Source organism: Wolffia australiana, chromosome 5 (assembly GCF_029677425.1).
Source record: "Wolffia australiana isolate 7733 chromosome 5, ASM2967742v1".
Lineage (NCBI taxonomy): Eukaryota > Viridiplantae > Streptophyta > Magnoliopsida > Alismatales > Araceae > Wolffia > Wolffia australiana.
In genome coordinates, this window is record NC_135839.1 from 17877472 (window position 1) to 17889799 (window position 12328).

Below are 12328 nucleotides of genomic sequence, written 5' to 3' on the forward strand. Positions count from 1 at the left end.
TTTGCTAGGATCATGGAAATTTAAGAGTGTAGGTGAGCTCCCCCTCTTCTCTGTTGCCACTAGAGTTCGCCCAACCGATATCCATCCGATATCCGGTATCGGACAACCGATATCCGATATCAGGGAAAAAATGGGACGGTACCGGATATCAGAATCGAACGATATCCGTCTCTGAGGGGTAGATTGATATCGATACTGGATATCGGGGGGGTGAGGATGAAATGGGTATCGGATACCGGATATCGGATTTCGGTATCCGGATATCAATATCCAGTATCGACCAAAATAAATAGCCTTCGCATCATATACGACGAGTTAGTTTAACGTTGTATGGTTTTGATTTATATTCAATCTTGGTTAATATATATAATGCAAACTTTTTTTTCTTCCATATGGGATAACTGGATTTGAAGTTTAATGTAAACTCAGAATCCTGTTATCCCACATGGAAGATATCAGAAAAGTTTCTCTGTGTATATTAAGTGAGTCCGACAATAATTTAATGTTAAAATAATATTTATACCAATTATCGCTATATTTTAAGACCCTTATATATATTCATCATTTAATTTATGAGGACACCGTCTAATAAATAGAAACAATGAGTTCTATTTCCTTCCATATGGGATAAAGGAATTCCTAGTTTAACACAAAACCCGAATCCTGTTATCCCACATGGAAGAAATTAAAAATACTCAACTGTATATAATAACCGAGATGTGTGACTTTCATAAAGCTCTTCTGTTACTCTCGTGCCCATGTTAAACTATGTGAAATGTTAGAAAATTCATATTTAATATTATTTTTAATATAATTCGATGTGGATAATGGTTTTCGATATCCGTATCCGATATCCGATATCGTCATCTGCCCCGTTGAGACGGAGACAGATGCCGACATCGAGACAGATATCGGTATCGGATATCGGCACTGTAGCAACCGATATCCGGATATCGAAAAAAATGGATACTGTAAAATGCCTTTCTGGTATCTGATATAGCATCCGTCCCAATACCGGCATCCGGTACCGATATCGGGACGAGCGAACACTAGTTGCCACTTCTCGAGCACCCAAGACAAAAAGAACAAGATTGGTGGATCTCAAAACTCACCAGCTTTCAATCATCCAACAAATATACAAATAAATTTTAAGGATGAATTTTATAAACATCCATACCTCAATTTACATAAAGGGCATGAATGCAAGGAGGGGGTAAAGACAAAGACACCCACAAAATTTCAGCTCAATCAAACTATTGGATCATTAGATATGAAGCTTTGAGGTTGGAGAAATCCTATCCATCCATCTATTTTCTCCTGTCTTCAGCAAAACTATCACTTCATCATTTTATGTTGGCAGTTGAAAATCACAAATACTCCTCTTTAGTGATTGACGTGAATCCCTCGTCTTTTGCAAATGTCAACTCCATGAGCACCATGTGTCCTTGCGGGGAGGAAGAAGTTAAAAATGTATATTTATTAAGTAATCATTATGTGGCATGGCGACACATCCCCGCCCTCCACCTCACCACGCTGTTTTCTTTCTATTTTTCTATTAAATAACATGTTAGTGTGTGTCATTTGCGTCTAAAAAGCCATGAAACTCCCAATGATTGTGTGACATGGAGACATGTTTCCCTGCGCCACATTAGTATCATTCGAATTTTGAATATTTGATTTTTATTTTATCTTTTCTCAACTTTGGCATCACTTTTATTGTGATTTAAATCAGATTTTTTTCTATTGGCCTACATCACTCCTACGAATAAAAAATAAAAAAGGTGTTAGTCAATGATTGGGCATTATGGTATCACGATTTGCGATGTCATAATGACATCTTTTCACAATGATCATTTATGCCAATAATTTTTGAAACTCTTGATCGATCATGATTTGATCGAATTGAATGGTGCCACATGGAGGGGCAAAATTTTAAGACCATAAATTTATAATCGATCCTTATAAAACAAACCATGTCGTACAAAATATAGTAAATATATGTTCTGAATTAGAACATTAATATATCCCTAAATATAATATCAAAAAAATCACAAATAACATATTCCAAATGATAATATTATAAAATACACAATATTATTGATAATATTCATTTCTTTAAGAATGTAATGTTTGAAAATTCCTTAAAATATTATTAAATACACAAAATTAGGCTTTCACTCTAAAAAAAATTTAATCATTTTGAGCTCGATGGCGCACATTTATAGTTATTTTAATGCAAAAATATGTCAAAGTGCATAGAAATAACACATATTTTGTGTGTCATCAATATATTTATGAGATAGGGGTCAATGGTTCAATATTGCCAATTAGACAGCAGTGGAAGAGAGAAATGATAATATTTTGGGAGACGAAATAGTTATATCTCAATTATTATTTATAAGTGATAAGAAGTGAATGTATATGAGAAGAAGGATAGTTTATGGTGATATAAAGATGATAAATTTTTAGATTTTTTGTAGGATAGGATTTTTATTAAATTTATTCAAGATATTAAAGTAATAAGGTAGAGAGGGAGAAAGAGAGAGATCATTAGATATAATATTCTTATTATATGATATCTTTCTATTAATATTTATTTTAACCGATAGATAGATTATGTGTTAGATGCGAGCTAGTTATAGCATTTAAAAAGAGATTAAGATCTAGGGAGATAAAGGGGAATGATATTTTAATTTTTAAGAGGATATATGAGAAATTAGATAAATAGGGTGGAATAGATGATAATAGAAAGAATAATCAAAGGGGAATCAAGATTTTATCATAAGTATTAAAAGGAGGTGAGCGAGTTGATTAGTTATAGAAGTAGTTAATATAGTAGGATTTAAATATTTCTAGAAATTTTTCATATTTTTAATATCACTTTGAAGGGAAATAAGCAAATATCAACAGATATTCAGATTATGTATATATGTTCAATAAAATGCCACAAATGTGTTTCTTTAATGGATCTCAATACAAAATCTGCTTTCCATTTTATTAAAACTAATATAATGCACACAACTATTATTAAAATGAAAATATTTATCATAAGAGTTCAAAAACTAAATTAGGATTTACTTGATTCAGATGAGCTGAGGATGGGGGCCCCAATGACCGCCCCCTAACTTTGATGTGCATCCTTGCTCGTCCTTGCTCTATGCAAGGGAAAATCCAAGCTGTTATGGAGCTCCTTTAGTTCCTCCCCTGGCTTGTCGAGCTCTCACATAGCTTTTACTGCTACTGGCCAGCCAAGAATGGGTCTCTTATTACCCAATCACACACCTACCAAAATAAGGTAAAATAGGAAAAAGCTGGGTCTTTTAATCTTGATTAAGAAGGTTGGATGGTCAAGATTATGTTGTTCCCCTTAAAGGTTGGTCTTTTTTGCTACAAAGCCACATTCAGTTTTAAATATTATTTCCTCAAGATCTTGGCCTGTTGGGCCACAATCTGTCTATGATCTTTGCCCACCCAACATGTGCTGAAACTTAAAAGACACAAATTAATCTCGTATCTAAAAGTAATAAATTATAATTATACATCGATTCCAAAACTAGATGAATTTCTAATTGAATCAAAACCTCTTCCCAAACACGGGCACACCACTTTGTCCTTTGATCCTAGGACTATTATGGGCCCATGTTTTTTGCCTTGGCTCGCTGTGCCTAGGCCCTTACCTGGACGTACGTCTATTATTTTCCATGGCTGTGTGCCAACACTCTCTGGACGCTGGCTGGCTTGAGTGCTGTAGAGCTGACTAGCCTACGGTTGGCATGTGCAATATTGTGCTAGCCAGTTTCATTTACAGCTGCTGCACGTCCTTTTTTTGCATATTCTTTATTTTTATTTCAATTCATTTGTAAAATTACGAACAATGAACTCTAGAGAAGAATAAAGCATGAAAACATACTCCCCGTTTTAAAGTTGCAATGGCGAAATACACGATTCCATGATATCAAATATTAGGAAATCATGAAAAATACATAACTAGTGCACAAAATATAGTTTTGTATAGAAATGAGTATAATATAACATAATGATACCAAAATAACCTTAGAAGGTATATGATTGCATGCATCATATTGGATTGGTCAATATACACAAACCTGCAGCTAACGGAATGGTGTAGGTTTGGTGTGCTTCCATGAGGTCTGGATCTGAAGTATTCTTATCATGTAATGAAGGTAATTCTGTAGTAAAACATAGCAATTTTTTGTGTTGTGGAAAAGTTGCTATAGCTTTGGATACCAAACCATTATTAGATATTGCAAGGCTATACAAGTCTTGTGAAATGAATTGTCAAGAATTATAAAATATATGGAGCATCACAAAATCCTAATATTCAACCCATTGAATATCATAAAAATACTCTCTGACACTCTTCTTCCGTCTAATCTTATTTTACTTCATTTATTCTTAAACTACAATACAAGTCCACTTCTACTCAAATCCTATAAAACTTGATCTCCTTTATTCAACTGCGATCTTATTTCATATTTCACCAATTCAATTACTATGATTCATTTACTAGGGGATACGATTCTTACTTTAGTTCACTAATCTTCATCTGAAAACATAAATGAGGTAGTTTGTCTGTTATTGACTTCTTAACATTTTAATCTAATTATACTTTAGGTATCTATGAGAAGTCGTTAAAATTGCAATTTTCCTTGGGTGTAAGACATGATTTCAGTAATAAATTTTTGATAACTTTATGGCAATTATATTAGTTCCAGAACATTTATCCTAATTTTGATAACGTTGTTTGCTGCCCTCGACTACACTGGTTTCCATTGGCATTTGACGTTCATTGGCTTAATAGTCTTCATCCCTGCCCTTGGCGACGCCAACATTACCTTCTACGTTGTTGTTGTCTCCATCCATTCATTGTTTGCGTCAACTATCATCCATTACAGATGATAAATGGCTGATAGCTCTCCATTCAGTCATCCATCCATCACTCCAGACGATGAAGATCCACATTTTTCACATGTAGGCTTGACAGTCCGTCTTGCAGCTCTAGACATAGATGTATTAGTAGGTGCTTGCCTCACAAGTGAGGTAACATATGTGAATACATTCCTAAAAAATGGGTTCCTTAAACAATAGGGAGCTATGAGCATCATGATGTGAATTTATTGTAGGGGTTCAAATTTAGGGAGTATAATCTATCGTAATATGCATATATTTGATAGAGGAGACTAACAATCACATGCAATTTTGCTGTGTAACGTTTTAGCGGGTGGAGGTTGAATAGCCTTAAAAAGCACATTCGAGGGATATTGAAGTTGGTGAGAAACAGCGGCAGAGTAACGTCTCTCATGCATAATACCCTATTTCTGAGAATACATTACGACGCATAATAAGATGATAAATTGAAGTATTTTCAAAGTATAGTAAGATTGCAAGACTTTGCAGCGCTCTTTGCATGGGGAGAGGTCATTTAAGGGAAATCCCAAATTACCAGTGAGCACCAAATAAATCGGAAAAAGGGCAAATTTTCATTACATATATCAATTGAGATACATCTGACTCGATGCATGCGTTATAAGGATTATTCTCCAAAAAACCCACACTTCCATTCCTGATATATTGTAATAAGAACACTTAAATCATATTTAATGACAGAAGTGATGCAACTGAAAGAAAGGGCGATGTGGGGAATGCATTTCTACAAGCTATTGCAGCAATAAATTTTACAACTATTGAAATAAATTTTACAACTATTGCAGGACACACTTTCGACTAGCAATGCATTGCTACAAGCTAAAGTCAATACAAACTATTCATCAGCAGCAGTTACCGCTGCAAAAATATTAAAGAACAGAAATTGCATTCGGGAGATGAAAAAAATCTGATTCACACTAATTTACCCATGAGTATATCCACCAAGAAAACGAATATCAAGAGTTGTAAAAAATGAACTCTAAAACCGAAACGCAGGTATTGTTTACTGGTCCTTTGAAACTTTCTATAAGTCGAGAAACCTGTAAAAGAAAAAAAGCTTGATTCTGAGAACCCTTTAAAAGAAGAATAGAGCCCAACAAGGAAAAAGAAACTATGCGGAAGATGATTGTCGAAGAAATTCCAATGGCGACTTGGAATCCGACTGCCCATCTTCCACCCATTCTTTGGAAGAATAATCAATTTCGCAGAACACACTTTCGACTATACATGCACTGACACTAGCAAGCGTCGATACACACTGTCCTGCAGCAGTAGTCGAGAAGAGGGGAGAAGACAATCATAAAGATAGACAGAAAAGGTGAACCACAACGGGACTTAGACAAACAGCCTAAGCACGAAGAAAAGAGGAACAAGAAAAAAGGTACAAAGACATAGAAATAGTTCTAAAAAATTCTTACGAGAAACTGGCAAACAAATACACATCCTACTTGAAATAACATGGCTGCATGGTTGGAAAAATTAGAATGGGAAGATCTTAAGAACCAGAGAAAAACAGAACTTGAACAGCAACAACCGAAATCTATTGGGGGAAAAGAATATTAAGTAGTTGAAAGAAAGGATGTGGGGAAGATGATTGTCGAGGAAATTCCAATGGAGAATAGGAAACCGACTGCCCATCTTCCCCTTGTTCTTCGTAAAGAACAAACAATTTCGCAGGACACACTTTCGACTCAGAATGCATTTGAAATAGCAAAGCGTCGATACACACTGTCCTGCGGCAAAAGTACATGCTTCAAGCGAGGTTTAAGAACAAGAACTCTCATCAGTAACGATTGCCCAAGAACAGGAAGAGAAAAATTGGCAGACGCCAATGAATAATAAGGGTACGCGCAAGACGCAAATAACTACTCTAAAGAATCGGATATGTATATTTACCGGGGGGACTAGGAGAGTTAAGCTTAAAGGAGAAGCGATGTGGGGAAGATGATTGTCGAAGAAATTCCAATGGAGACTCGGAAACCGACTGCCCATCTTCCCCTTACTCTTCAGAATAAGCGATTTTGCAGGACACACTTTCGACTTGTAATGCATGGCCACTAGCAAGCGTCGATACACACTGTCCTGCAGTAACAGTTCCCACCGCAGAAGCTGCCCAAGAACAGGAATAGCCTACGGCAGAGCTACCCTTTAATTTGAAACATCAGAAGGGAAAAATCATGAGACATCAAGAGAAAACATAGGAGCTGATCAGCAAATACCCAAATCAATGGGGAACAATGCAGTTAAGTCGACGTAAGGGATGTGGGGAAGATGATTGTCGATAATTTCCAATCATGATTCGGAAACTGACTGCCCATCTTCCCCTTATTCTTTCTAAGAAAAAATAATCCATTTCGCAGACCACACTTTCGACTGTAAATACATGGTCATGAGCAAAGTGTCGATACACACTGTCCTGCAGCCGGAGTTCGCAATAGAAAAGGTACATAAGACAGAGAGCTTGAATCATAGTTTCGATTTTAAGCACTCGACAGGAGAAATATGAAATAAAAAATAGAAAGAATACCGATGTTTAAATCCATCAGTACATATTACCCTTATTATTGTTGATGAAAGAAGAATAAATTTACATGGGCACACGTCGGAATTCAGCTTCACAGCCCCTTGATCAGAAGTGAACGCATGAAGGAGCAGGAGGACAACATCAATAGATAACCGAATGATGAAAGAAGATTAAAATCACAAGCTAAAAATATATGCGACTCATTGCAAAATGTTAAAGACAGGGAGAGACACTTCACCGTGTGAGCCGTGTTTGCCGTTTTTCCATAAGAGGAAAAATGCTCCCTTTCCTTTTTCTATGTAGGTTACAACCAGGTACAATAAAATTGGAAAGGGAAGTCACTTTCACATCTGTTTTCCAGGAGGAAATTGCCTAGTCTTACGGATACGATAAGGAATATAGCCGCATAGCTCTTCAAAAAACGAAATAAATTCATATAAATATTAGATGCAGCAAAGAAGTATAATATGATAGAACATACTTGTCGTTTCTCCTCAGGGCCAGAATCCAATATACCTCGGGAAATTAATACCATACACAGCACCTGTACCATATATACAAGTAGGACAGGCTATAGTCCTACATTAAATGGCGTTTCAAGGTTTTCCACCAGAATCCTAAAGTCATCATCTTTGTCCTCGAATTTCTTGATGAACGGATGATCCTGTGAGTAGGATGAATCTGTCATGAAACAATTTACACAAGGAGAAAAAATAAGAGACTCAAAACTAAGACAAAGATACTAACCAGAAGCTCCGCAGCTGTACTTCTCAACTTCGGTTCCTTCTGCACGCTGAGACCGGACACGAAAAGACAATAAAGTTATCAATGACAAGTTCCAATAAAAACTAAATTTATAAATAGTCAATATATCAGACACATTAAACAGAAAAAAAAAGAATATTCGGGTGGCTAACCACGCTGAAATAAAAGAGCAGAACTCAGGTGAAAATTGGTCGGCAGGGGCAGCAGGTGGAGGTTGCTCAACGATCGCTTCAAGAAGTTCATAAAAGCTCGGCCAGCCTTCCTGGTCAATGGGTACGTACGGGAAACGCCCTATTCCACATTCAAGTATAACCAGACCAAAGCTCCAAATATCACTCTTATAGTCATAGCTGCCACCAATGATCCGCTCGGGCTGTTAACTCAGCGTAAATCAATAATTAGGTAAGAAGAAACAAGCGAGCACCAAAAACCAAGTTAATTTCTGACATACCGACATATAGTTGTAAGTCCCCACAAAGGTGTCTCGTTGGGCCATGGAGCTTGCAAGAATTGCGCTCACCCCAAAGTCTGTAATCTTTACTTCCCCTTTGTGATTCACCAACAAATTTGACGGCTTGATGTCTCTGTGTATAACGCGCTTTACGTTATGTAGATAAACCAAACCTTTCAAAACCTGCATTAGAAAGGAGTGTTGTAAAATCATTGGTCTTAGGGTAGGTGAGAATATGATGGGATATTTTAAGTGAACATATACCTGTTTGCACACGACTGCAAGATAGGGTTCAAGAATAGTTTGGACCTGCCGTAATATGTCAGCTAACGATCCACGGTCCATGTATTCCAGAACCATTGATATGATACCGTTGTGGAAGAAGGAATGGTAGCAGATGACAACTTGAGGGCATTGGGATGCTTGATTGATTCGAAGTTCCTGAGCTATTTGGTTTCTGATTTCTTCTTGGACGTTCAAATGAATTCCCTGATAAATATGTATCAGCATTACCTAATCAGCTAAAAGAAACCCACAGTTGTTTCCTAAACTTCAAGGAAAAGAGGTAAACGGTTTAGAATAGTACTTTGCTAATGAGCATGCGCAAAATATCATATTAATACGGGAAAAAACATGTTTTCTAAAGGAGAGCGACAATAATTCAGTGCTAAACTCATCACCTTTAGAGCAAAGAAAGTCCCCGTCCATTTGTGCCGCACTAACTGGACAACGCCTCCACTTCCCTTGCCTATGACCTTGACCGTCTCTAAGTCCTCTAAGTGGAATTCCAAACCTTTAACATCATCTGAGTGCTCACCAGACTTCTAGAAATACGGATAATTAGAGTCAGCATAGTTTATAAATAGGCAATTTCTTTTATGATAATGATAAAGAAGAAAACCTCAATTGAACGCCTTCCAGTATAATTATTTCAAAATACTCACTATCAACGGAGTCCGGGCAGATAAAAATAAAGAATACTCTTCGGATGACTTTAGTCAGAACTTCAATCAGACCATTAGCTAATGGCATATCTAGGCTCATACAATCAAAAAATATTATAATGGGTAGTTGAGATCTACCACTGCATTCAGAAACTGGTAGAACCATCCAACGGAAGCAAAATTTGGAGGTTGCCATAAGGGTAAGAGAAAACGGAGAAAATATGATTTATCTGAAAAAAATTATATGAATTGCAGCAGATGTGCGGAAGTCCTGAAGCGGTTCGATAACTTGGAAAGTTTCACAGATAAATGATATTTTCTGAAATCACTTCCCAAATGATCGGACAAATGAAACGGTTTCGTAGAGAAAAGTGGGAATCACCGAAAGTCCTGAATCGACACGCACATAATCCCCGCTACATAAACCGTGGTGCGCCAATCCCGTAAATTAAACCAAAAAAAGACGAACTTTAAACGCGCCAAACTGGTTTTACACGCACAATCCAAACTCGAAAGGGCGGCCTACCGGAGCACAATCCACAGCAGACTTTAATCTCAGACCCTTTTTGTTCAACAGGAGATCCCCGTCCTGGAACGTTCCGCTAGCCGTCCTGTGAATGCCAAAGGATAATGCTCCTCACGATTTGAATAAAAAAACGAACAAAAATCGAACGATTCGAAACACAGAAATCCCGACACTTTTCATGAAACGTGAGATCGAGATGAGACGTCGAACGAAAACATTCTACGCCCGAGCGTGGTCAGGACTAACAAGTAATTGGAGACGGGTTTCTCCTCTTCGGGAATGGTGAGCTTGAGCTTTCTATTCGGCTTCTTTCCCTTCATGATACGAGGGATTCTCAAGAACTTCCTCGGCTTCTCTCGCTAGGGCAAACGAGGGCTAGACAAGCGAGCGATTTTCCAAGACTTCGTTCTTCTTTTATATTTGTCTTTTAGGGCGGCGATGCCAGGATCGATGACCTGGCACTGCATTTTATAATTTAAGATTTATACATACAGTTAGGTCAAACTAATTTCTACTCCACATTTTTTTTCAATAAAATATAGTTGACAAACAAATATCTGGTTACTATTGAGTTTTTTTTTTGATCTAGGGTTAGTGGGATTTTGGACTGGATTCTGGATTAAAGGATAGAATGATAAGTTCAATCATTATCTAACAAAAAATGAGGAGCATAATTAACCTGCATTTGAAATTAATGAAGAGATTGCGGTGGACTAGAGAAGAGAGTGACATTGTGTTGAGTGAGAAAAGAGAGTTCAACAATTTTAGATATAAATATAAATATGTGTGTGTGTGTTTATGTAAATGACATGTGGATTCAGTTCCATGTTATAATAACAGGGGATTAAGAAGATACTAAATCTGGGTCATGACACTGCTACCAGTTATAAATGTTACCAGTATAACAATTAGTTAAGTGATTTTACCCCCATATGTGACTTCTTCCCGCAAAGTCATTATATTCATGGGTTGGTCTGTGTTTTAGAGGCAGGAAACATGACTAAATGTTACTGATATGCAATATGAAAGGGCCTTTGAAAGAATATCATGCATTTATGATAATGTTAATGAACATATAAGCACATAAATACACAAAACTTATGATTATAATAACATGGGGATTGTGATTATCATTCATACATATCTATATATGAAATATCCAAATCCTGATCAGCATAACATTATTTATATTTTGTCTTATTATTATATTCATAAAAATACTTATTCATTCTTATATTCAGAAAGTACGTATTCACTCTGCTCTAAATTATAAATTCCAATTACAAAATTTGATTCGTATGATGTAAAAATAAAAATTATAAAAGTATAATTCTAAATATCATTATTATTTAATTGGACTGTCGTAAATGTGGGATTTTAAATCTGAAAAGTAAGTAATAGTATCCATTACATAATCTGAATATTAATATTGTAGTTACATGCTCTATTATTTAAATATAAACATGTTATCTTAACAATAAGCATATTTATCAGTCAATATAAACCTTGAAAGTAGACATTCATATTTAATTATTTTGTATCGAATAATCTTAATATGAAAACAGCACTTGAACAACGTGTTAATTTTTCATCAATCCAACCTTGGAGTGCTAAGTTTGGTCAATATATTCCTATTTGTGTAGATTTAAACCCTGGAATCCAGAACTTGGAGCTTTAGAGTTTTATTCTCAAATTGGAAAATCGAACTTTGGAATTGGATCTGATGCTGTTACTATCAATTTGTAACCAGCATTACAAAACTATATAATAATTTCAAAACGTTTATGTCATTTTCTTATATCGATAATTCTTTGAAAAATCTTATTTTATATCTTTGTTACTTTTGTGGTAGTTACAAAATGATCAAGAGAAAAAACTATCATTAGAGAGTTTTATTGCATTAAAAAATACTCGTGATTTAATATTATGAGAATGTAATATTAGATGTCATAGGGACTAACCTGCAGTCAATTAAGATCTACAAAAGTAATGGCATACACTCTTAATTTTAGAAACTCAAATAAAGTGAAATAATCATGATTGAGATACCTGGTATGAAAGGTACATAATTCCCTACTTGATTATTAAAGTCCAGCCATATCTGTAGTTAAACTATGTATCCATATTTTACATTCATTAAATTCTGTCTATGAAGTTTATTTGGCTTATTA

The 12328-nt window shown here is 35.7% G+C and overlaps 1 protein-coding gene and 4 non-coding genes across 6 annotated transcripts; all 5 read right to left on the bottom strand.

Moving 5' to 3' along the window:
* Positions 1-6056: 6056 nt before the first annotated feature.
* Positions 6057-6217, bottom strand: LOC144703995 (small nucleolar RNA snoR135). Its single transcript, XR_013581694.1, has one exon. It is a non-coding gene; the product is annotated as a small nucleolar RNA snoR135 (small nucleolar RNA).
* Positions 6218-6524: 307 nt separating this feature from the next.
* On the bottom strand, positions 6525-6687 carry LOC144703993 (small nucleolar RNA snoR135). Its single transcript, XR_013581692.1, has one exon. It is a non-coding gene; the product is annotated as a small nucleolar RNA snoR135 (small nucleolar RNA).
* A 191-nt stretch (positions 6688-6878) lies between these two features.
* Positions 6879-7036, bottom strand: LOC144703994 (small nucleolar RNA snoR135). Its single transcript, XR_013581693.1, has one exon. It is a non-coding gene; the product is annotated as a small nucleolar RNA snoR135 (small nucleolar RNA).
* Positions 7037-7205: 169 nt separating this feature from the next.
* On the bottom strand, positions 7206-7370 carry LOC144703996 (small nucleolar RNA snoR135). The gene has a single exon (XR_013581695.1). It is a non-coding gene; the product is annotated as a small nucleolar RNA snoR135 (small nucleolar RNA).
* A 514-nt stretch (positions 7371-7884) lies between these two features.
* Positions 7885-10563, bottom strand: MKK6 (MAP kinase kinase 6). 2 transcript variants are annotated; one of them, XM_078575844.1, is made up of 8 exons: positions 10404-10563; positions 10158-10242; positions 9368-9508; positions 8952-9176; positions 8688-8870; positions 8389-8609; positions 8219-8264; positions 7885-8135 (listed from the first exon to the last, which is right to left on the bottom strand). In XM_078575844.1, exons 1-8 carry the CDS (start codon positions 10475-10477, stop codon positions 8043-8045), a joined length of 1068 nt encoding a protein of 355 aa, XP_078431970.1. In that variant the 5' UTR covers positions 10478-10563; the 3' UTR covers positions 7885-8042. The 2 variants fall into 2 exon arrangements, with proteins under 2 accessions (XP_078431970.1, XP_078431969.1); XM_078575843.1 differs by having other exon boundaries at positions 9368-9511.
* Between the last annotated feature and the right edge of the window lie 1765 nt (positions 10564-12328).

Excerpts from the sequence above, each read along its gene's own strand:
- MKK6 (XM_078575843.1), bottom strand. The coding sequence starts at position 10,477 with ATGAAGGGAAAGAAGCCGAATAGAAAGCTCAAGCTCACCATTCCCGAA. Across the intron at positions 8,871-8,951 it reads TTGCAGTCGTGTGCAAACAG|GTTTTGAAAGGTTTGGTTTA; the intron begins GTATATGTTCAC and ends TTTCTAATGCAG. Across the intron at positions 8,136-8,218 it reads GTACAGCTGCGGAGCTTCTG|GATCATCCGTTCATCAAGAA; the intron begins GTTAGTATCTTT and ends TCCTACTCACAG.